The 26,206-nt window shown below is 40.0% G+C and overlaps 1 protein-coding gene across 17 annotated transcripts in view; it reads right to left on the bottom strand.

Annotated features, from left to right (window-relative positions):
* SLC8A1 (solute carrier family 8 member A1) overlaps positions 1 to 26,206 on the bottom strand; it is a 493,745-nt gene that overhangs the window by 35,504 nt on the left and 432,035 nt on the right. For 11 of the 17 annotated variants that reach the window (XM_015112192.3, XM_015112211.3, XM_015112193.3 and 8 more), the window contains 3 exons: positions 22,130 to 22,198; positions 16,373 to 16,503; positions 12,269 to 12,368 (listed from right to left, as the gene is read on the bottom strand). In XM_015112192.3, coding sequence (XP_014967678.1) covers positions 12,269 to 12,368; positions 16,373 to 16,503; positions 22,130 to 22,198 — 300 coding nt within the window. 17 annotated transcript variants of the gene reach the window in all.

Raw genomic sequence — 26,206 nt, 5'->3', positions numbered from 1 at the left:
TATGTCCTAGAAAATGTTAACATGTATATAAAGGGTAGATGTATACCCAGGGCTGCTCCTCATGCAGAGGGGCATAAACACCGCCCAGAGCCTCTTAAGATGCTGCTGTGATTCATCTATGAATTCAGGTTCACTTACTGAGTGTTACTTTTATGCATGTAGGTAAAAGTGTACATCCCACTTAGTCTTTATCCTCCCAGGAGCCTGCTGCAGTAGGTATTATTTTCTCTGTTTTAGAGATGAAGAATCTGAGGCTCAGAGAATTTAAATGACTTGCTTATGAGATCTAAAACTCTATCACCTCGCTACAATTACATGACCCATTGTTTCCATAGAGAAAAGTCTCTGCAGTTTGTACAGCAAAAATTCATTCTGATAAAATGTAAGCTCATTTAGCATTGTTTTATGAAAAGTGTAACTGGGAAATACCTCTCCTCCTTAAATTAACTCTCTGGATATGATATAATACACAAAATATTATAGTGCTCTTTCAGAGAATGAATGGTTGGCTCAGTTTTATTCTTCCTAGAATTTTATTTTAAAAAATACATCTTTAGGCAAATCCTCTATTCATGATTTATTTCAGCCCCGTTGGGAAGTGGGATTCTCCTCATTTTGGTGGCAAACATCTGTCTCTCTGGGGAGCAAACGGAAAGGACTCTGGCTCTTCAGCAATGACAATAACAGTCTCATAACTCTTTGCCTGATCTCAGGATCACCTGAATGGACTCTGTTCTGAATATAGGGTTTGAAAGTTGATGTTCCAGCAAAGTGGTGATGCAAATTGAGTGATAGTCTAATGATGACTTCAGTTTGCACAATACAAAGTGATGGCAGTTGCTCAAGGCACCCCTCATCTGCCTGTTCCTCTTTCCTTCTTTCTGTTGTGATTTTTAATGAGATCTCAGTAAACAGGGCCCTCCACTGACCGTAAGGTCCCATGATTTACTTGTTCTTGGTCACTTCATAGATTCTGTGTGCCTCAGTTTCTCCTTCTGGAAAATGGGCATAGCCAAAAACAACTTTCTCTTTTGTGCTATTGAAAAGGTATAAACAAGACTTTTAAGAGAAGTTATATGCTTACATATAGTCAATAGTATATGCTTATATACATACAAATAGTTATATGCTTGTGTATTTTTAAGAGAAGTTATATGCTTACATTTAGTAAACTTAGTTTTGGTTTGAGGGAAATTAGTTGATTAGTGGAATTCAGATGGAGAATCTCCTTCCCTCACTGTGGGTGAACACTTCTTTTAGAGGGTAGGTAGGCTAAGGTGGGAACTGAAAATCTTGTTTGTCTGCTGTGGCTTTCTTGTCTCTCATAAATAGTACACAACACGCATCATGATGTTGTGATGTTTTTCTTCAATATCAACCATCTGGAAAATCTCTCTTTCCCTCCTATTATCAATAAGTCAGTGGCCTATCTTTTTTATTTGGTCAAGGCCTGGTGCATATTCTATTAAGTCTATAGGTTTGAACCCTAACATATTTTGGGTCACTGTTTTGCACCTCAAGCCCAGGCTGAACCCCTAACCTGGAACTCTAGGAAATCTTCAAAGGGAATGGGGTGGTTGGAAGACTGACTTTCTTAGTGCCACTCATTTCTTTAGTAAGTATTTATTGCTAACTTGTGTGTCAGGCACAGTTCTTGGTATTGCAAATGCAGAAAAATAAGATCCCCAATCTCATGGAATTTCCGTTCTGGCAAGGGGAGACAGGAATCAAAGTAAACAAATAACAAATATAATAATTTCAGATATTGATATGAGCTATGAATACAATGAAATCCGGTGACTGGGAGGGTGAGAAACCCCTCTAAGCAGTTGATACGTTGAGCTAAGCAGTTGAGCTAAGACTTTAGTGAGGAGAAATAACCAGGTATGGAGGGAAAGTATTCCATGCGGAGAAAATAGCTCATGCACTATTGTTTAGGGAACAGAAATATGCCTATGTTCTACTGGCATTAAACTTTGGGAGGCAAGTGTGACAAGATGGAAAGAGGATTGACTTGGGAATCCACCCTCATGGGTCAGGGTGAGAATCCCAACTTCTGTTTCTCCATTTCTTGTAAATGGGTTCATGAGTAGCTACTGCACCAGGCTGCTGTGGGGCTTGTGTGGATACGAAACAACTATTCACCAATTGCGAGACCATTCTCTCACTCAGTGCTGCTAAGGTGTTGGCCAGGAAAGCTTCAGTCTTTGCTTTGTCTAATACTAAGGCATCACATCACCAAGAAGCCCACTGGTCAGTAGGTAACATCAGGGGGCAGACATGGAGTGTCTGATAGTGAAGGCATTGGTTCTACAACTCCAGAAGAAAAATGAGCAATGCTATATGGTGCAGCAGGAGCCCTGGGTTCTAAAACAGTCTCTCCGTGATCTTGGAGGAGACCCCTCTCTCTGTTCTCAGGTTCTTATTTGTTTAAAAAAAAAAAAAGAAAAGGCAAGGGGGGGTTAGAATCACAGCTCCTTTCCAGCTCGTTGCCAGGATTCTAAGATGCTCTGTGTAACAGGCCATAAGACACAACACCCAGCCAGACCTGACTAGGTAAAGGCAAGGCAAGGGAGAAGCATGGGGTGGGATGTATGTGCCAAGGTTTGTTCAGGCGAGTGGCTTTTCATTGCAGGAGTTGGAAAGACAAGGTCTTTATCAAGAGAGCAGACTGTGAACAGCAAGAAGTAATGCTGCCAGTCATTTTTATGTGGCTTCTCTCTGCCTATGGAGAGTGCTTGTACGTGGTGGAGGGTGACTATGTTTTCTCCTTCCACTTCTTTGGATTAGGCTGCAGTGTTTCCCCTACTGAAAACAGTATACGAAGGCTCCCGACTGGGGATGAAAAGTCCCCTCATGCATTGATTTGCAAGCAACAACTAAAACTGTATTCACATTGCAGTAGCCCATGCCAACAAAAGAGCTCTTGGACCCAGTGATGGTGCATTGTTTGCAGAGCAGAGCTGCTGCCGCCCCAGACAAAGCCACATTAGACACGACTTCGGGCTTACAAATAAGAGTGCTGAATCATTCTGGAACCCTTCAATATGGTGTTTTCCTCAAGATTTTATAATACGCAATTTAAGAGAAGAACAGCCCAACGAGCCAATATTCTTTTCAGAAATATCAGCTAAAGCATATCCAGGGGCCAGAAAATAATTGCTTTTTTTCTCCCACCCTCTCGTGCTCCCACCTGTGTTTCTGGCCTGCCTTGTTCTGGAAGTGGAAATTGTAGCTACCTGATTCAACATTTTCTCCTGCTACTGCTGCATTTTTAGATCGATAGATATCCTAAATCTGCTCTGCTCACCTACTAGTATGTCCCTAGAATATCTCCCATAAGTAGTTTCTCTCTGGAACTTACTCTCTTTCTTCTTACTCACGCCCTCTGCTTTTCCTCTTAGGATCATAATTATCAACTACGTAACAGTGAAATTTTACTAGGAATACTTAAGAACATTGACAGAAAATGTCATTTTATATTGGCATGTGCAATTTGCACATACACAGATAAATATATCTTACGTGTACATATATGTGAATGTTCACATCTCCATGTCAAGTGATATGAAGTTTGACATAGAGAAAACAAATGTCTCAAACTTCTTTTGAAACATGGCATGTGTATGTGTGTGTATGGATTTATGTAGATTGTTCTCTAGATCAGACACAGTATGATGATGTCTTTTAATCCAGTTATGTAGGGATTGGAAAACTTTAATTCACAAATAAATGTATTCATTCTTTATAAAACAAAGACACAGGATTGCCAAGCCCACCTTATTGCCAAGCACTGTCTTAGGTGTTAGAGAAATAGTGATGAAAAGGGCAGATTTGCTGCTGTTGTTTTTTTTTTTCAAATTTAGATTCTTCCTATGTCTAAGAGGACTTGAGCAGATCTGTACCTATTAATAGAGCATAAGATATTTTAAGACAAAAATAGGACAAAAAAAAGTCTGAAGCAGAAATAAAGGATGCTTTTAGTCACCTGAGTTGACTGAATTTTGAACACGTAGATTAAAAAAAAAAAAAAAGGCTATGCTTTCCAATGGCCAAAGCAATTTAGAAACCATTGAATTATATAGTTATGATCTTCCAGTTGCAAGATGACAAAAATTAATTTTCTAGGGGAAAAAAGCTTCTCTTTAGATTAGGAATTTATCATGTTTTCTTTAAAGTTTAGTGAGTGGCATTGTGAGGTTTTATAAAAGATAAAATACTAGCTTTCAAATATTATACATTAAAGGTAAAAATTAAAATTACAGATAAGTTATACTCCAATGAGGGCAGTTTTAAAAGAGGCTCTGATAAGAACTTTAAGATTTACTTTGTGATATCCAATTCTAATCAAGGATGAAGGGCTACTGAATTCACTTAACGTGACCATTAAACAGTATGTTTTAAGCATCAAATGTCTTAAGTGACATATTGTGAAGTCAGTATAATTAAACATGTATTTAACATGTATTCTAAGGTAGGTATTGCATCTTGATTAAAGTTAGAGCCCTAAATTTCTTTCTTTTTATTAATAAAAAGGAAATTCTTTATTGGGGGCAAGACATTCACAGAAAGCATGTATTGTTTGAAAGGTACCTGAATCTTTCGTATCACTCTCTTACATAAATTCTGGTGAAGCAAACAACCTTCCAATATATAGCTGTTTATATGCAATGAATACAGGTTAGAAAAACCTCCAACATAGTAAAACAACAGATAAATAGAGTTAATGTGAGGCAGAAGAACAGGCATGAGACCTGTGGTTTGGATACTACCTCTGCAGGTTTTTTTTTTTTTTTTTTTTTTTTTTTTTGGAGACAGAGTCTTGCTCCATTGCCCAGGCTGGAGTGCAGTGGCATGATTTCAGCTCACTGCAGCCTCCACCTTCTAGGTTCAAGTGATTCTTGTGCTTCAGCCTCCCTAGTAGCTGGGATTTCAGGTGTGCACCACCACGCCCGGCTAATTTTATTTATTTATATTTTTTGGTAGAGACAGGGTTTTGCCATGTTGACCAGGCTGGTCTTGAACTCCTGGCCTCAAGTGATCTGCCAGTCTCAGCCTCCCAGAGTGCTGCGATTACAAGTGTGAGCCACTGCACCTGACCTCCTCTGCGGTTTTGAATAAGATGGGTCTACCAAGAAGTGCAGGGTGGCAGCTTGGGTGGGACACTCAGCAAGAGCTGGATGTGTAATAATTAAATAGAAGCCAGGCATGGTGGTGCTTGCCTGTAGTCCCAGCTACTCATGAGGGTGACACGAGAGGATCACTTGAGCCCAGGAGTTCAAGGGTACAGTGAGCTATGACATGCCACTATGATGTGCCACTGCAGTCCAGCCCGGGCAACGGAGGAGACCCCATCTTTTTTAAAAAAATAGAAGAGAGACTCTCCCTGAGATTTCAAATTTCCATTTTGTCAGTACATTTCAAACTGAGTAAATGTCCTAAATGAAATGAACTAGCTTACATTTTTAAAAAAATTATCATTTATAAGGATGAATTGGATAATTTAAAGATGCCTGTGAGGTAAAATAATTAGTAATTTGTGTGATAAATTAGAACTGTACATTTCAACTAGCAGTTACACGGAAAGCAAGTTGGCATTTTATTTATGGCAATGAAGGGTCCTTTAAGAGACCCTTTAGTATTTCCATGTCCCAAAGACAACTCACAAGGTCATCTCTTCTAATCCTATTAACTCACAGGGGAGGTTAGAGGTCTTGTCCAGAGCCGCATATCTAACTGGTGGCTCTTTGACCATTGAATTCAAGTATCTAGAGAAGACAAAGATTCCAACAAAGAATTTAAACACTTTGTCATCCATGTTATATGCACTGTCTATCACAGAGAATGGGAATATTTTAGCTCTACACTGAAACAAGGAATAAAAGCTAAGTTGGATGGCAGCAGTGTTGTTCATATCTCCTGTTGGTTTCAAATAATTGCTACTTGACCTTTGTTCCTACTTTTTTTCAAGCATGCCAGTGATTCTAAGCATGAAACAACTTACCTAGATAACTAATAATATCACAGAAAAAGACCAGGAGCTTGGAGAAAAGGCTGGGCATTGATTCCATTTTGTTTCATAAGACCTGACACAATTTCTAGCTCCAGATATAAATACAATTCCTACATCACAAAAACAATTTGGAAGTCCCTCTGCATTCTTTATGATGGGATTTAGTCTGGGTTTTCTAGGAAATCCAGTAATGGAGCCTACCTGCTTTCTAGGACTGATTCTCTTCTTCCTGATCTTTCTGCACTTCTGTCCCAGGCTTGCACACTCATTTCCAAACCCTTACCTTCCCCATGTGTAACTGAGATTAAAAGACTTGTTAACTTCATCCCTTTTGTCCTGAATTAACTCATCTGAAATGTGAGCTCTTGAGACCTAAACTAAAGTTGTAAGAGGAATACCTAGGATCAAGTTGAAAGCCTACTGGCATTGGACTCACAATGATGGGGTTTCATATTCCAGCTAACCACTTGCTAGTTGTGTGACCCTACACAAGTTATGTAACCACTCTGGGCCTCAGGATCCACTGTTGTAACCTTTGGGAAAAACAACATAGCTCAGAATATAGCTGGGAAAAACAGAAATAATGCCTACAAAGTACCAGCCATGTCATAGAAGCCAAATGGTAACATTATTTAAGCAAAAAGTGAGTCAGAGTTTTTTTTTTTTTTTTTTTTTTGAGACGGAGTCTTGCTCTGTTGCCCAGGCTGGAGTGCCGTGGTGCAGTCTCAGTTCACTGCAAGCTCTGCCTCCTGGGTTCACGCCATTCTGCCTCAGCCTCCCAAGTAGCTGGGACTACAGGTACCCGCTACCATGCCTGGCTAATTTTTTGTATTTTTAGTAGAGACGGGGTTTCAACTTGTTAGCCAGGATGGTCTCGATCTCCTGACTTCATGATCCATCCACCTCGGCTTCCCAAAGTGCTGGGATTACAGGCGTGAGCCACGGTGCTCGGCCCTAGCAGAATTTTTAACTGCTTAAATTGGATTTTCAGATGACCTAAGGTTATCACAAGGGTTAAGTAATGAGAATATTGCCCATAGTAATGATGTTCAATAACAGACGAGATGCTGAAAAGACTCCTGCTTAGACCAGATTTCATGGCAATCCCTTGAAACTCATTTGAGGTACCATTTTTATTAAGAGTTTTAGAGTAGATTAGTCTTCAGGCTGCCAATTAGTCAAGTGAATTATTGTCCGGGGACCAGTGAGTTGACAGTATATTAAATAATTTAATTGAGGATATTAATCCACAGAGCATGCGTGGATGGACCGATAACAGAAGCATCCTTTAAACTGAACTAGTGTTCATATTGGACTGGTGGGCTAAGGTGACATGCCCTCTACTTATTATTTATTTAGCTGGAACTGGGTCACTTTAATTTGCTGTAAAGTGTAGTGAGTGTGGACAGGTCAGCTGCATGCACCAGCTGGGCCTCGTGTTGAATATCTTCCCTTGTATTGTAGAAGATTCCACTGGCGTTCCTGAGTTCCAATTATGTAACAGGAAGATACGCACTTCTGAATCATCATCATCTCACTTGGCTTTCTTTGAGGCTAAACTTTGACTCTCCTCTCATCCCATTCCTTCCAGAAGAACAGAAGTGAAGTGTATGCTGCTATTGTGCTGAATATTTAGTTTAGGCAAGTCAGGGGATGGGCAAAGTGTGCTTTTCCATTGTCAAAATCAGACGGGCCATGAAGCACAATCCCCGTCAAGGCTACTGCAGGACTATAATGGGCATCAACAGAGCTCCCACGTTTCAGTATTGGATGGTATCTTAGAGCTAAACTAGTCCAAATCCCTCCTTTTCCTGATGATGAAACCAAAAATCAGAAATGTTAAATTCTTTGCCAAGGTTATACAGTTGGTAAGTGACAAAACCAAGACTGCTGGACTTTTTGGGGGGGTTCACTTTTGAGTATTCTTTCATTATAAAGATGCCAATGCATACTATGTCTGATATGCAAATGAATATGTCAAAAGTAAAACAATTTCAGGAAACTCTTTAATGCTGGATATTTAATATTAGGTAAAAGAGGGAGGTGTGTGTTGACTTCAAAGAATGTCACAAATTACTAGGCAGGAGAAGCCTATTGGTGCACCTAGGAAAACAAATTCTTCCCTTTGTTGTTTAGGGAACTGACTGGCATTGTCCCCAAGGAACTTATGTACTAGACTATAAGGAGACCCAACAAATACTGAGGAAAAAAATCCTTTCTATTTCAAGCTGCAGCTCCAATATCCAAACAAATGCCTACTATATAATGTGAATGTGAATGTCTATGTATGTGTATTTTGTGTATCCGTGTACCTGATTTGTGTGTATTTGTATGTGTGTGTCTGTATTCATGTGCGTTTGCACAATGCATGCATGTCTCTGTACCTGTGTATACATGTGTTCTACATGTGTGTTTGTGCATGTGTGTTCACTCAGGCCTCAGGCACAGCAAGCAAGTGCACCCTTCATGCCGGAGAGCCTGTTGGGCTGATTTTTTTCCCTGGCACTGCCCCTTAACAGTTTTCCTTCTTGAGCAAGTAGTTACATCGTTTTTCTGAATCTCAGTGTTCTTATCTATAAAATGAAAGAAAGAAGTTAACCAGTGTGTTTTTAGTCCCATAGCCATTTCAGTGATTAAATTGAATTAACTGCATTTGCACAAAATTTGGTAATATTTTATTATAGGTTCTATAATAGATTTGCCTCCCAAACAGCCAACTTTGGTATTTCCATGTACAGATGGCCTTTGTGAAAATGCACACTGTTTAAATTAATCCTTATGGCAGCTCCATGAATGAAGCACAGTTATCTCTACCTTATATACGAGCAAACTGAGATCTTGAGTTGTAGTAATCTTCCTGGAGTCGCCCAGGGAGGTTTTGGAGGACAGGAACACAAACCTACATCTGTCTCTAAAGCCAGCCTTGCAGTCATTCTCTCCTTTGCCTCACCTCTGCCCAAAGCTGTTGTGAAGAACAATACGGTGGTCGTGGAACTGGCATCGGCATCCTGGTTCCCTTTATCCAGCTAATGTTTGCCCTTTTCTCTGACACACCTATTTCCCTTGATATCTCAGCTGGCACACAATTTTTTAAAGTCAACCCACCATTCTGCCCTGGTAGAAGGAGAGAGATTTGGGAACAATTCAAACTGGACAGTGAATGCAGGCTTCGTGGAGAAGGGCATATTGCTGGCACATCTTAACAGCACCTCATGGTACGGGACTTGCCTTGCAAGCCTTTGACGCCATTGAACTGCAGAACCCACTGCTCCTAGTGTTCAACCCAGGAAGAAACAGAAGGAGAACTGCCAGGATGTAACTGCTTAATCCCTTCCTAATCTCTGGATTCTCATAAATCCTTTAACTCTTCAACTATGGAATTATAAGAACTGGGTTTGCAGAATCATTATGGTCATAGGAGGCCCAAGTACTGAGCTATGAAATTTGGAAAAAGCAGAGGGCCAAGAAGATTGCCACAGGGTTGACTTTGAAACCAGTTTGAATACAATTACTGAGAAAGAAAAGCAAACCCCTATTTACAAAATTATTATTTTTGTTTAGTGAGATATATTGAATCAATTTTGTACAGAAAATTGCAAAGGAACCTCTCAGAGCCCTTTAAAAGCAATTTAATATTTGTAATAAGGCAAATATTTCTGACTCTCAACTATTTAGCCATGAAATTTTAAAATCCAATGAAAGTCTGACTTCAATAAATGCTGCTTTACAAATTTTATTGCCTATGTAATAGCCTAAAAATACTGACATTCTTTAGACACTTAAATTTAATCATAATGACAAATAATGAACTTTTAAAACTGCCCTTCATGTAATTGAGTATAATTTGGTGCTTTTAAAACATGGGTTTGTTTTTCTGGTATGTCGTCTCTCAAAATTGTAAATAAGGTCGATTTACCCGGCAGCCTGAGAATTTCTAAGCAATTGTGCCTTATTTCCAAGCAGTCTTTTAGAAACATAAAGCACAATATATTGTATGACAAGAAGACTTGAGAGGCTTCGCATCTCAGTTATTAACAATTCTTCAAAAGATCTAGGCAGGAGTTAGTGCCATCGTGAAATGATGACACCATGGCCGCAGGTAATGTGATGTGGCCAGTCTCTCTGTGAGAGTAGGGAGCAGTTTTCCTCATTTTGGAATTTCCTTCTTTCTAAAGGGCAGTAGATAGCACACTGGACTAGTCTTCATTAGATATAGGATCTGAGCTATGTTCTAAGGACATGTTGCCTGTCTCAGACTCAGATTCTTCCTCAGTAAGATAATGATAATTATAGCGTTAAAAGGATTTCATGAAACACAACATATGAAAGTGTTTGCAAGTCGAAATCTACCTCTTTGAAGTAAGGCAGCATTAACATCTTTATAGTTGTTTCTCTGTATACCTATTCTCACCAGAATCACATACATGACACTGGCCTTGTTGGCAGCATAATCCCACTCACTGTTTAAAGCTTCCCTTTTCTATTGCCGTAGACTGGTCATAAAATGTTTCCTTGTTCTTGAGAGTCACAGAACTCTGTGAATGAACCAGAGTAAACCACTCCACTGCTAGAAAAGCAAATTTGGCCTAATATGTCTATTGATGGGGTCATCTCGGCCATCTCTCTGAAATTGCAGACCCTATGTGTATTTCCTGTTCCCCTCCACAGCTCTGCTTTCCTCCATGACAAACTTATCATCATAAATACACTTTATTTTAATGTATCTATCTGATTTACTGTATCCTCCAGTAGACTGTAAGCTCCACTTGGGCGGGGGTATTTGTTTCATTGGCTGTCATGTGCCTTGCACCAAGAACAATAGTTGACATAGAAAAACGAAGGAATGATGACCAGCTTATGGTTGTTATACAGACGCTCATATACCTGCAGCTAAGAAAACCTAGAAATTATTAGAAATGGTTCACTATAAGGCTTAGGATGCTTTTAATGTTTCAATTCTAACATGTCAAGGCCCATAAAAGAGTTTATTTTTAATATTTTCTACTATTGGCTTCGTCAGCAGTTTCTTATTCTAGCGATTTTTGTCTGCTTAGTTCTGTGAAGAGGGAGTATAGTTCATGCCTCACATATTAATCTTAGATTTATAGAAAAACAGAAATAAAAGGGAGTTTACCCCTCCTTCTATTAGAGCTTATATGCAAATTCCAAATCCACTCTCCTGAGCAGTTACCCACGATTTAATATTCATAAATTCCCACTGTATACTCAGTTGCAAGAAACCAAAGCAAGATTATAAACAGCACTAATAACAAACAGGCATAAAACTTTTACTACCCTCTGTTCCCACAGCACTTGGGAGATGTGTCAAATTACCCTGTGGAAGACTGGAAAGAGGGAGTTGGGGTAGAAATCATGGCCCATATGATAGTGATGCAGTTTCCAAATTTTACAGCTTGGGAATCACTACGTATTTAGGAAACTCTACCTTTGTTAATTAGTTGCAACTGCAGAAGATGAGCCTGCAGGGATCTTTAAAGAGAGCCAGTGTAGATGGAGCAGAAGAACAGGGAAAAAAAAAATCTGAAGACAGCATTGCTTTCATGAATCTTTAAGAGGGACTTTCCTCTATTGTTATACAATCACACAAATAATGGACAGGGTTTGACAATACAGGAAGAGGACACTTCTCTCTGTATTTAATTCCCTCAGGTTTCTGACTACTTGAGTTTGAAAAACACATCATTTTGTAGGATCTTCCTAAATAAAACTCTGTACTTTGCTTGTGCAAAAAGAAACAGAATGTAATTCTATTTCTATTTCTAGAGCCAGTGCAAACATGTATTTGTTAAATGTTGTTGAAGAGAGTGTAAAATGATGCAGATGGTCGTGGTCAAGTGTCTTAATGTCTTCCCCTTCCACCTAGGATTTTGCTGCTTTCTTCTTGATCTTCACTTGGCCACCTTTGCGCTGCTTACAGGAAATTTTCCAGACAAAGCCTAGTGATTGGCTATTCATGAATTAGAGACACAAAACGCTTTAAATTTATCTTGTCTATTTCCAGAGAGAAAGATGCAATATAGATGGAGAAAAATGTCATGTTTGAAGACATTTGCTTCATCTAGATAGTCAATTTAGTCTTTAAAATGTGCATACATGTAACAAATACACTTATTTCTCTCTTAATTTTGCCATGGAAGCCCTTTGGTGCTTTGCCATAGACCAAGTAGTCACAGTAGGAAAACTCAGCTCAGACTGGTCAGTTGTAATTTATAATATGCAGAGAAAGGCACTCACCAGCACTAACAGTGATAGCTTCAATGAACTGTTCTCTCCAGCTGTTTGTCCCAACCACAAGGGCCAGGTTTGTCTTCTTAATGAGTTTGTCCACGGTACTCTAGAAAGGTTGAAAAGAATAATATAATAAATGCTGGGTTTGTTAAGGCCTCAGGAAATCTAAGACCTTGTTGATTTTGAAACTCCAGAGTTATATAAAGGGTAGCAGATGTTAGGCTCAGAACAACAGTATTGACATCAAACACTGTTATGATTATGCAAACAAGCATGGTCTTTAGTTGGAAACATTCTGAAATGGAAACTTCTTTGTAGCAAATACAAGTCTCCTTCACTGACTAATGAAGAATAGCCTCAGTGTTTAGAATAGCAGAGGCTGCAAAAGCCTATCCATCCCCCCAAATGCTTTACCAACTTGCTTCTCTACTGGTTTCATCAGTAGTGTTTCATCTGCAATTGAATTAATATATGCTCTATTCAGCACTACATATCTGCGAATAGCCAGCGAAGTGACAAACACATTATGAAACCAAGAAATATCACTATTGTTTTTTGTTTATCAATGAAATGTAGCCAGATAATGGAGTCTCCAGGTTGCCTGCTGCATGGTCATTAATAAATGGATTTTTCTCTGGGTACTATTTTGTCAGCCTCTTGCCTGTTAGAGAATCCCATGTTTACCCTATTCCTATTGCAAACAAGAATAGACAAAAAGACAAGAAGAAAAGATCAGTTCTTATGGTTTAGGGCACATTGCAGTTTACCTTGCCCTAAATCTACCCTGCTTTACTGGCACTGTGCTGCATACCCCTTATTTTTCTTTGGAACTTTTTAAGCACCTTGTTTTGTACATTCAGCACTCTCTAGCTTTCTAAATTCAGTTGATGTAACAACAGGAGCAGCCAAACGTTCACTAGAAAACTAAGTAAGCAGATGCACTGAAAGCACTACCACAGTCATGGCAACTACAGGGAGAAGGGTCATTTCCAAGACACTAAGGCTGTTCTTCCCAAGAAACTACCACAGTGACTAGTCTACCAAACACCCACACTTACTGTCAGAGCATCCTCGAATTTCCACTAATTGCAAAGAGGCAGAAAACACATTATTTGCCATAGGTCAAAATCTGTATGTGTTTTATGCAATGTACCTGAGTTGACTGTGGTTTAAGAGAGCACATTTTCAGTTAACTGGGAGTAAGCAAAATGCTATCCAAAGGGCTTGTATTAAGGCCAAAGCCAAATCATAATATCAAGTATGTTTGCTCAATAAGAGTCATTGGAACAGACTTGAAACATTGAGACGATAATAAGCATGAAAGGGCCCATCTCCAGCTGGCTCACTCTGTATTCATGACATTATTCTTGGCTGAATTGTATGTCCTTAGGGTGATGAGCTTTCGGCTTCTAGCTTTGTGTCTAGAACTGCTGGTGCCCCTGATAACAGCTGTAACCATCACTGCTTTTGGCCACCATAACTTGAAGCACATAATCAGCATCCGTCTTTCCTCTCTCAACTCAGCCACATCTCATCAAGTACTCTGACCATCCTCATTGATACAAATTCAAAGTGCCTTGTAGAATGTAGTAAGAAATGACCTCCATTTTTCCTTATGTAATGGAAACTTGGGACAGTTCTCTCCAAAGAGGCACTCTTGGTGCTGAATCCATGACGGAGTATCCCATCACCTGGGAAACACACAATTGAACAGATAAACTTCTCTAACATTGAACACAGACTTTCCGCAAGCAATAGCTGCTAAAGAACAACTTTTTAAGATAAACTAAACTTCTATGTGTAAAACCCAGGGTAGATTTTAAACTGTAGTTCATGTTAACCCTGGGGGATTATAGTATAGCCAGGGTTCTTCCTAGGACTTAATTTGTGTATGTATCCTTCCTTGACCTATGGGAAAAATGGGAGTGAATAAAGATATAGTTCAGACACCTGAACTTGGACACTATTGTCTGTATTTACCTAGGAGGTTCCTGAATGCTAGTGACCAGTTTTTCACTGCACTAGATTTTCAAAGGCTTGTGAAAACCTCACCCTCAGCCATGGGTGTTACTAAAACCAGGTCCTCAGTCACACCATCGTAAACAAGAACTCAGTGGGTAAAGAAGAGTGGGCCATTGTGAGGTATCACCCAGATTTGGGTCTCTAGCACAGTTCTGGGAGCTCTGAGTAAGTTCTTTAAAATACCTATGTTCTAGTAAAAGAAATTTCTTAAATAATATAAAATCAAAGCTGATACTTAAGGGCAGTTCTAAAACATGCCGCTAACATGCCCTATAGGTATTAATGGTAACTACACTGATGAACTTTGAAGAGATGACAGGAAATAGTCTATGGAAGCTATCCTACAAGTAGAAGTACCCCAAGCAACTGGTTTCATGTAGAGACTCGGGGGACTTTCAAATGGTCAGATCATTGTAGTGGTTACCAGAAAGGACTTTGGACCCAAAAAAGCTTTGCTGCCTGGAAGACTGTGCCCTGCCTTATTTAACTTAATGCTTCTTATAGGAAGTCACTATGATTGCTCTTCCTGTCATGGGTGCATGGAAGGGTAAGGTTGGGGATTATCCCATAAGGGAGAGAACACACAATTCCCCAGGATAACCCAGGCAAAGGGCAGGGGCAAGCTTGCTTCAGGAATACCAACCCCTAGAATCTCTACTGCAGAAAATGGCACCAGGCTCTCTGATTCCAAATGAAAAGAAGGTGAATGAGGAAGAGTGAGGTTGAACACACGGAGAAAAGATGAGTAGATGGATCACCAGAAATGGACAGTCAGATTCCCGGACTTCTGGAATTGCAGGGAACTTGTGCACATTCCAGGCATGGTTGTGCACCAAGCCAAGTTCTGTGTCATACGGTGGGGGTCTCATGATTGGGATCTGCCTAGAAAGCATTGGTTCCAGTGTTTACCCCCCGACCCCCTCCTCCGATGGAAATGTGTGAAAGAAGAGTTAACAGATAGATTCTCAGTGGCCTAAAGTTTAATTGCATTTTTATCTTAAAATATTCCACTTTAATTTCAAAGACATTTTGTTTTCCACCTGTCTCCTATCAGGCACCTCCGTTTGTGAACTAAATTAAAAAATAATTAATGGATCCAGCTAAAGGAAAAGAGGGGACTATTATGAGAAGTCCAGATAAAATCTGAAACTTCTAAATTGGTGGTCTGATTCTCTCTTTTGAAACCTTCATTCTGGTGTTTCAAACAGGAACAGTGTCTGCTTTTGAAAAGTAAGCAGGCAAAATACTGCTGTGCTCTGGGTTTGTAATTCTGGAAAGCAAGAGAGGGGATGCACCTTTCATATCCCACTGCAGAACTAAGGTGTTTCTCCCCCTATGGTCTTCCCAGATGCTAGAACCATGTAGGGGAGAAGTGATGGGAGGGGACACAGGGACAGAGGGAGCAGCTAAGGATCAACAGGAAATTTCACTTCAAAGTCTTAAGCTCCATCTCGAGACCCACACATTCAACTTCTGCAAAAATGACTTTTATCATCTAGAGAACTGGGAATCCAATTTCATCAGCTCAACTGTAAACTCTGGTTGCAGGCACTATACCTTCGGTATATTGACTGTACTAAATGTGCTTGGATCTGAAGAGGATGATTACATATAAATGAGAGCTTGTCAATGGGATGTTCCATAGGGAGACATTACTATTCCCCATCCAAAACAAACCCCCCTCCCCTAATTTTCAGCAGTGTGAATGCCTTGCTCTGACAGATTTATTAGCATTTTGAAATAGAAGTTGGTTTCTTCCACACATAACAATCTCTTAGGATCCACCTTTGCATCTTCCTTGCTATCCCCTCAGATTAAACCTTCCCTTTGGGGCACCTCTGATCTTGTGCAGTCATGGATGCCTCCTGCTGGGCCCTGGTTCTGATGCTGTTTGGTTTACAGGACTCCTTGGTTCCTGAGTAACTCTATAATTCCAATTTGGCTCCAAAGGCTCTCAATTCATGAGCCTGTTCCTGAAATTACATCTACCATTCTTTCCAGATGGACCTTATAGCTTCGGCCAACACCATGAACAGTTTCTGTCCCAAGATGAGCCTGGCTCCTGGTGGGCAGTGTTGGTGAACACACCTTGAATTCATAGGATTCTTCAATGATCACTTCCAACTTGGTGTGCTCTCCCAGGATGGGGCGTCCCATTTCTGCAATGCGTCTCTCCTCTTCCTCTTTGCTGGTCAGTGGCTGCTTGTCATCATATTCATCTGTGAAACGGGAGTATCAGAGAGTAAGCACTGTGTTCTATTTCATTTGAAAATCCCTGGATCCTGCCATAGGAAAGCCAAGGGGGAAGGAAGCCCTAATGACCTATTAAAGCGCCCTGGGTGAGGTCATCATGCTGGAGGGAAGAGCCGGACAGACACTTGGCATGTAAGGCAGCATATCACTGTGACAGCAAGTGATTATAATAATGTCTCACAATCTAAGCTCATGCAAAAGTGCAATTGAGGAAAAGTAATGTATGGGGTATGTCACTGAGAAAAGACTCTGCCTGTATGTTGTCTATGTTAAGGGAGTCACCCAGCTGTTCCCTGTGACGCTGGCTCAGTTGGCTGTTTGTACACATTCTTTCAGGACGTGACCACAAGGAAACACAATTGAAAGTGCTAGAGTGACCCTGAGAGATGGTGGAGTCTGGCCTCTTCCTCTCTACTTTCTAGGGACAATGGAAAATGCCTGAGGTCCAAAGAGATGGGGAATAGGAAATTGTGACTTTAGCCTCCCTCTTGCCAAGAGACCCTGTTGCAAGTTAAACAGCAAAACATCCATTCCATGTTTCTGTGGGATGCTTGGGCTCCAGTGCTGCTTCTATCTGGTGCAAAGCCAAAATTTGTTAGGAAAACCTTGTCCATGTTAATCTTAAAGTAAACAGGGAGGGTGAGGGTGAGGCCTTTCGGGAGCTAAAATACTCACTGACCATGTGAGCATAATTATTTCCAGAACCACCATGTAGCTTACAGTCCAGGAGAGGATAGTGGGTGCTGAGAAAATGTTAATGGTTCCAGGAGCCCATTAATGAGGGGAAGCTCACAGTTGGCTCTCTCTGTGTGAAGGTCATTAGGATAAATCCCAGACTGAAAAGGCCATGCACATAAGAAGGACAAACACTGGTCCTATAATTACCCTTATCCTTTAGGCCTAGAATGCTGAAACTAGACAAGCTACTACTTCTTAGATTTAAGTGGAAGGAACATTGTCTCCAATGAAACAGTGTCAGTGATATGGAAAGACCTCAGCCCTGATGGCCTCATTTCTAGGACCTCTGGACAAAGTGTCTCCAACAGGGGACTGTTGACTGAAGAGACATCCAATAAAAGGGATGTTTGGTCCTGGCTTCCTGCCTGGTGCACTCAAACATTAGCTTCTGTAGAAGTCCATACCTCCCATTACCTCCAAAGACCCATGGCCTCGGACCGTGCTATGGTGGCTCCATTATTGCTTTAGCAACTGGTGCAGGGAATGGTTCCTCCTAGGCTAGCTGCTCACTGAGGGCAGGGAGCGAATGGGCTAGAGGCACTGCCAGCATTTACTATTTCAAAGGTCAAAACCAAAAGGCAAAAGCGGAATGTAGCATATTGATTAATTCTTTAGTATATATTTTATAGTGTCTTCCTAAAAGCCCATTTTAAAATCTGCTTTCCTAGCCTCAGCGATTACAGGACACCAAAGAAATTAGACAAAGACTAAAAATAAATGATTTTGGATGGCCAGAAGCTGCTGAATGTTAGCAGAGGCAAAGGAGAGGGACAAGGATAAAAGTGGTAATATTTTTTTATAGTAGGATTGGGAAGTTACGACCCAAGGGAGGGCAAAGGGTTCTGGTTCTCCAAGATTTGTCCTTGCAAAATTATGTGTGTCTAGTCAAGAGAGTTGACTGAGATACATGAAGTGCAATTTACCCAGCACTGAAATTAATAATTTTGATTACCACTGCTTTCTGATCCTTGAACCCAGGATAATGTTATTGGTGGTTTTCGTAGCAGTAGTTTATGCTAGCATCTTTGTTCGAACCTTTGACTGAACATGGATGAGTTGAAGACTTACACAGAACAAGAATGGTTTTCTCAGAAGGAATATTACAACTTGGACATCTATTTAAACTGAAGCTATTGGGGGAGAATATTTATTACAGCCTTCTTTTTGTAGTTTACTTATAAATGACAAGTTGCTTTTAATGGGACTCAAGGCAATCTGCATAGAAAAAAATAGAGAAATTACAAAACAAAGGTGATATGGTAGCATTGTTAAGTGTGGCATTTCTCAAAACTGAATTGGTTTTGATCGTGGTATTAAATAACTGGACGTGGATTAAGTAAATGAAGTCAAATCATACAGTGAGTGAAAAGGTTCTTTCTTTTCCAAAAATCCTTCAGTCCTTCTGATCAGGAAGAAATGCTTAATTTGGTGCTCTTATGTCTGTAACTAGTTTCTAATATCTGGACTTGTACCTTTTAAGATAGATAGTCACAATAGTTCTCAGGTATAGAGCATTTGCCATTATCTAGCTACAATTTAATAACTTTTGTTCCATTGTAAATTTTTTCTTAATTTTACTTTCTATTTGTGGCAAATGATACTAGTTTTCCTGTGTTAGTGAATTAAAGTTTTCTTTTAAAAACAAACTTAGTGGCCAGGCACGGTGGCTTACGCCTGTAATCTCAGCACTTTGGGAGGCCGAGGTGGGCGGATCATGAGGTCAGCAGATCGAGACCATCCCATCCTGGCTCACACAGTGAAACCCCGTCTCTACTAAAAATACAAAAAAAAAACAAAAACAAAAACAAAAAAAAAACTAGCCGGGCGTGATGGCGGGCACCTGTAGTCCCAGCTACTCTGAAGGCTGAGGCAGGAGAATGGCGTGAACCAGGGAGGTGGAGCTTGCAGTGAGCCGAGATCCCACCACTGCACTCCAGCCTGGGCGACAGAGCGAGACTCAGTCAAAAAAAACCAAAAAAAACCAAAAACAACAACAAACTTAGTAAAGTATAAACATGAGGCAATTTTAAAAATTACATTAAGTAAATAGCATAGTTAGTATGCAACCAAAGTGGTATGGGAATGACAAAAATTAAGGATATATGATGTTAACTTATTTCATATTAACCTAAAAAACAGTAAGGCACACTGTTTCTATCATTTGCTACACTCTTGCTTCAAAGGGACTTGGATTTCTTAATTCCACACTTTTATCCCTTTGTGTATTCACCTGGAAAAGCTTCACAATTTTCATTTGGTTAAATCTTACTTATCTTTCAAAACCCCACCACTTCTGGTATGAAATAACTCCCTATTGATGAGTGAGGAGATTTAAGAACTACCACTCTAACCTTATATTAATTCCTTAATATTCGTTGCATGTATAAAGCATGGACATTTTCATATACTGTTTTTTAAATTTTTAATTATCTTTACATATAAATATCCAGCACATAAACTCACTGAGATAGAACAGTAAGTTTCGTTTTGCTTTGAACCGTCCTTGCATCCTCTGGCACCTGTTACACTATATGGAATATAGTAGGTGCTCAGTAAGTATTTGCTGTGTGACTCTCCACCTCACTGTTAATAAAGCCTCTTAGTTGCTCGACCTATAAAAAAAGGATCCTTTTTTCATTGAGCACATGTCATTGTACTCCATACCTTGTCAGCAGTTCCCCCTCTACTTTCCAGGAACTTATGATGTAATAGGGACAGGAATATACGATGGACAACTTCTAGGCATGATAAGGACTAGGGGACCAGGGTTGGGGAACAACTCAGTTGGCCTAAAGAGAGTCAGGGAAGGAAGCCTTCCTTCCCTTAAGGAAGCTTCAGGAAAGAGGAGTTATTTGAAGTTGACCTTGAAGCACATATAGAAGATTGCCTGGTGAAGGTGATGGTAAGGATGGCTAGGAGGTGGTGGAATGAGGAGGTTCATTTCAGGCAGAGAGAAATCAAAGTACAATGGTATAGGGTCATGGAAGGGTCAGGGCCGTTTTGACTTAAGTATTATAAACTTTTATTTATATGTAACAGAAATGGCAGCTGTATAGATTATATTATTGCTCTACAGTTATACTGATAAATTCAAATTTATGGTCTCGATTTTTGACTGGTAAAAATGAGAGCTAAGTCTAGTTTTTAACAGAACTGTTTTCTGTCTTTAGATACTTTCTGTTGAATAGGGAAATGGTTTAACAGCATTTGTAAAATTTTAATCATCTATTTTGTTTCCTTTTCTCTTTGAGCATTAGATCAAAAGCGGATCATTTTACTATGGTTGAGGTCAGTTTCATTTCTTTACTTCTGCAGAGTGACATAACATGCTGTGGTTTCAGTTTTGTTTCTCAGATGGAAAATATACTCTTTCTCCTCCTGAGTGTACATGCACACTTTTAAAATTCGCCATATTTTATTGAGAAGTTGGGAATAGATTACATAACATCATAGTCTTAACCAATCCAAACAACTTTTGATCAAATGCATAATTAACAGCTACTGTTAAAATCAATACTGACAGGACATAAAACAATCCTAGAGTAGAATCACCAGTGGGGGATCTCCCTTCTCTTGAGTAATTGATTTCGCAAACAATAGCAAATAATGAAAGCTCATAGGTACCTGGCATCTGGGAAAAGCAGCATTTTGAGAAAGCTGTTTCTAATGCTCTCTGGTTCAAGCTGCATTTTGAAGCAGTGTCAGTGTAAGAGATGAAGCGCTGGGAGTGTGAAAACAAAACAACCCGTAAGGTCCATCTCATTATCACGATCTTTACCTCAGGGGACACTGCTGAGAGTCTTTAACGGAGTCACATTTTAAAACTGTACAAACAATGTAGAATTTAGAGAAGCGTACAAGGCCAGTGGTGGGACAATTTGCTCCAGATCATTTTGATCCTCCACTCAGAACTAGCCTGACAAGTCAGAAAGCAGAGGTCTCTCTAGACAATTTTTAGCACGTGGCTGGCCTCTTTGATTGGAGGCTAAAGTGACTGATGATATAGACCCAAATATCATCTCTAATGATGATATTTGGGCTCTAAACCTATAATAGATCTGGGACAGCTGTGTAATCCTCTAGTCACCCTGTCAATGTCACTGATTTCCCCTATGGAGAAACCCCACAGATGTACTATCATCTGTGCATATCTGGCTAACACCATGTTGCCTGGGGGCAGCAAGGGCAGTTCTGGGAAGAAATGCAGCTCAGCTTTAAAAGAAACTTCATGGTTGGGCACTGTGACTCATTCCTGTAATCCTAACACTTTGTGAGGCAGAGGCGGGTGGATTGCTTGAGTCCAGGAGTTCCAGACCAGCCTGGGCCACGTGGTGAGACCCCATCTCTACAAAAAGTACAAAAAGTAGCTGGGCATGGTGGTGCACACCTATAGTCCTAGCTACTCAGGAGGCTGAGGTGCAAGCATCCCTTGGGCCCAGGAGGTTGAAGCTGCAGTGGGCTGTGACTGATTCCACCATTGCACTCCAGCTTGAGTGACAGAGAGAATCCCCATCTCTGATAAAATAAAGAAACTTCATTATACTTGGGATAAAAACTGATGTGTGAGATGAAATATTTGCAAGAAATCTGGAATATATTGAAACTCGGGAGAGAGAGGCCATGGGATCAGTCTTCTCTGCAGGCCGATGCTGGCCCCTCCTTAGTGCTCCTTTTCTGCCCTCACATGGTTGTGTTTTGTTGTGATCCACCGTACCACTGGCTGCCAGAGAAGCTGCAGCAATATTTAGCAATGTTTTAGAGAGGAGAGGGGCTAAAATGCATGACTCTAATGTCTTTAAGATTAAAAAGAACTCTTGGAGGCTTTGGTTTTCAAGATCATGATGAAATGAGTACCTGTAATGGTGATTACAGTAGAGAGAATCGGATGTTCTCTAGCATGAACCTTCCTGAAGACAGGTTGGCCTAGCAAAAGGACAGGCAGAAAAATCAGCAGAATGGATTGCATTGATTTGCTATCAGAGCTCTGTGGAATTAGTAAGCTAAACATTAAAACCAGATGCACACATCACAAGCAATGTTAGTTTGGGGATTAAATGGTCATAGGTCACCCCTAGGTAGGTCACAGAAGGGAGTTCTGGTGGAGGTTACTGATGGAGATCATTGCTCAGAGATGAGCGAGTATTTCATGAGCCAAACCAAACTATGTTAACAAACCACAAGCCCCATGATAGTGAGTACAGCCAGATTCCTACAGGTATCTTAAATGTTATACCAAGGTCCTTCAAGGTACCGCTTCCGGAAGCATCATGGAACATCAGAAGGTATAGTGGCAGGTGTCTTGGTTGTGAAGCCAATTACTGCCAACAATATAGCCTTGAGTAGGCCATTTCTCCAGTTTCTCCCCATGTAAAATGGTTGTAATAGTACCTGCTCTATGTTACAGGTTTGTTTGAGGGTCAAGTAATACAACACCTGGGGATATGCTTACTACATTTATTTCCTGAGCAGTCTGAAGGGGAGAATGTTATGTACACCTTCAGGTTTTGCAAAGGTAGGCCATCATCACAGCAACTGTTTGGATAACCTAGGGTTAACCTAGGCCTACGGGGTTCTCATTGAACTCCTGGTTCAGCTGACTTCCAGATTCACTTGCTATTTGCCTCTACCAAGAGCTACCCATAACTGACCTGGGAATCATGAGATTCGGGATTCAGTGCCACCCCTGCCATATGCTTGTCATCTAAACTTGGGCAAGGCCTTTCTCCTCTCTCTCAAGCTTCTCAATTATAAAGTGAAGCTGAATTTGAAGGGGCTTTGTTCCTCCAGCCTGCATACTGAAGTGATGAAAACATTTTCAACTGTCAGAATTTTCATAGTTTGGCTTCCTTAAAAAGGCTTGTGTCTTATTAAGTCTATTATGTGCTGAGCATAATATGATTAGAGGAGTAATATTAAATAGGTATACCAACTGATACATAATTTTAATTAGAGAACTCTATAGTTGTATATCTTAGAAGTTTTGGGGGATCAAACATACATTCTTCTCTCCATATTGAGCCAGAATACTTAATTTATTTAACTATTCATGTTTATATCGTCCAGTTTCCCCCTTCTGGGGTACTTCTCATTTTTCATTCAACTGGAATACATAATGATGGAATTTATTAGATATATGTGGGTTTTGAGTAGAAAAGGGGTTCAATGTATAATTTCAAGATGCAGGTAGAAATAAGCTAGAGGGGAAGAAACAGGACAGTGCTAATATTTAGAGTGTTATCTTGTCATATGACTGGAAGACCAAGGGGGAATGAGATCATAGGCCCAAACAAGGGCCTTTCAATGAGGCAAGGTCTGGAAACAATAGGTAAAGATCTGCAGATTCTAAAAGCACCTCCAACACTTAATGTCCACCACTAATGAGATCTCTGAAATATTGGTATTAGGTTGTGGATCAGATGACTTTTTCAATTTCCATATATCCTGCTTCAAATTTAGATTTTCACACTCAGCTGCACAAGCCCATGGAAAAGCTGCAGGCAAACTCCCAGGGCTAGATTAATTCTTCTTACTGCCCCTGAAGTCAAAGCCTTGACTTCAAAGCCTCCAACTGACTTCAAAGAAAAGTTCTTTAGGGCTTAAAGCTGCTTTTCGCTGTAGACCTAAGTTTTAGAACTGTCCTCAGGGGCATCAGTAGAGAGTGGATTCTAAGCATTCTGGTTTGATTTAGGAAAATAAGGGTCATGTAAAGTGAGATAGTTTCTTAGAAAGTAGGAATGGACAGGCCAGTGTAGAAATTCCCAGAGTTTTTGAACATTCTCTTGTTCTAACTGCATTAATTTCAAGTCTTGGGAAGAGGTGATGGCAATAGGAAACTGCCATTTCAGATTAAAGTTTCAGCCATAGGAAGAACTTAATGAACTACATGAAATGATAAGAAACTTCTGGAGGGGGTGACTCTGTCATCTTGCATGCCAGATGTGGCCAAGTCAGGAAAAGTTGGACATTACCAGAGATATTACAGAATTTGATGCAAAGAAGTTCTGAGAAACGAAAACTAGGATCCCATTACCTGAGATCCTAGAAGAGAGGATGGTTCAAATGACATAGAACGAAGGCCCTTAAAACAAAATTTGGACCAGACGCAGTGGCTCAAGCCTGTAATCCCAGCACTTTGGGAGGCTGAGGCAGGCGGATCACAAGGTCAGGAGATTGAGACTATCCTGGCCAACATGGTGAAACCCGTCTCTAGTAAAAACACAAAAATTAGGTAGGTGTGGTGGCATGCACATGTAGTCCCAGACACTTGGGAGGCTGAGGTAGGAGAATCGCTTGAACCCTGGAGGTAGAGGTTGCAGTGAGCCAAGATCACGCCACTGTACTCCAGCCTGGTGACAGAGCAAGACTCCATCTCTCTCTCAAAAAAAAAAAAAAAAAAAAAAATCCTGACATATTCAATAGTAAAGAAAACAGAAACATATTCAAACACGTCAATATGTTTTAACAGAGCATCTTAGTAGCCACAGGTTTTTAGTTAAGGTCTCTTTATCAGATTTCACAGGATGGAAGGTGCTGTTGGATGGTATACTATTTCTAAAATGGTAGACTTAAAAACATTATTACGTCAATTCAGTCATGAAAACTGGCTTGCCAAATTTCTACCTTCTTCAGATCTCCCAAGGCATAACTAACTTATCCTTGGGTGACAGAATTAGAGTATTTACAAGGGGACCTCAAGCAGTTAAAATGAAGGAATGAGAAAAAGGAGATAAAAGTTTTTTAAAAAATGGAGTATAAATTCCTGTACTTGATTTAAAAAAAAACTTTTAGTAGTGCAGATTTGGGGAGATCTGACCCAAAAGAGCTTCAAATGAATCAGATTTAAGAAATCCAACACAAAGACTTGTCCTGTTTAACATTTTTATCCCTTTCAACTTCTGTCTCTCTGAGAGTCTATGAATCATTTTGTCATTAAATGCCACGTCTGGAGAGAAGCAGTGGAGAGCAACAGCCCATGTGAAACTGCCCACATTTAGAAAATTCTACTTTGGACAGAATCAGATTGGAACTGCTTGTTCATGAGTTTACACTAACAGTGGATTAAGTTCATCCCAATTCCCGACGTAGTATTTTCATGATCAGAAATTTGAAGTATGTTTCCTTCTAAATATTTTTGTTCAGATCTCTGATTTCAAAATTTTGATATCTGCACAATATATTGGAAAAATTTGATATTGGCACAGTACATTGGAATATGTCACATACTGATACAGAACGTAGGCCATTAAAGACATCTTCAGCCTACAGCTTCAGACAAATCAGACCTACTGTTTAAATATTTCTCTCTCTCTCTCTAAATGTGCACAGATGACTAAAAGGGTGAGAAGATATTTAGAGACAACAGAGGGTGCTATAAGGAAATATCTTTGTTTTGTACACAAGAACATAGTTTTGGAGTTGTACTAAATAATGCAATCAACACAGGCTGAGTACCATTCTAAATTTAAGTGTTTGAAACTTTTTTTCATTTCTGATTTTGAGTTTTTATAGACATTTTGAGTTTTTATAGAATACTTTGTAATATACTTCAAGTGGCAGAAATATTACTCGTTACCATGTTATTAATACTAAAACCTAAGTCCCCAGAGGGACCCTCAGATTGGTGTGGTGGGATGAGGGGAATGCTCTGCTCAACATATTATATGATGTATTATAAATTATGCATTTACATACATAATTTGTGAAGGAAAATTTATGTGTTAAAATGATGTATTTTTACGTATTTCCTCAGCATGAATTTTTATGTATTTCCTCAACATGGCATTTATGTGTTATTAGCATCCTGAGCTTGGACCCTGGATCTATCTTGGATGTCAGCTCCTATGTTTCTCTGAGGCTAGCAATTGTGCCATCTTTATTCTGGTGCTCTTAGGAGCCTCTATCAGGGAACCGTAGCTTATCAGCACTATGTGA

The sequence above is a fragment of the Macaca mulatta genome, chromosome 13 (assembly GCF_049350105.2).
Source record: "Macaca mulatta isolate MMU2019108-1 chromosome 13, T2T-MMU8v2.0, whole genome shotgun sequence".
NCBI lineage: Eukaryota > Metazoa > Chordata > Mammalia > Primates > Cercopithecidae > Macaca > Macaca mulatta.
The sequence above is the reverse complement of the archived record's forward strand: the minus strand, read 5'-3'. Positions and strand labels throughout refer to the sequence as shown.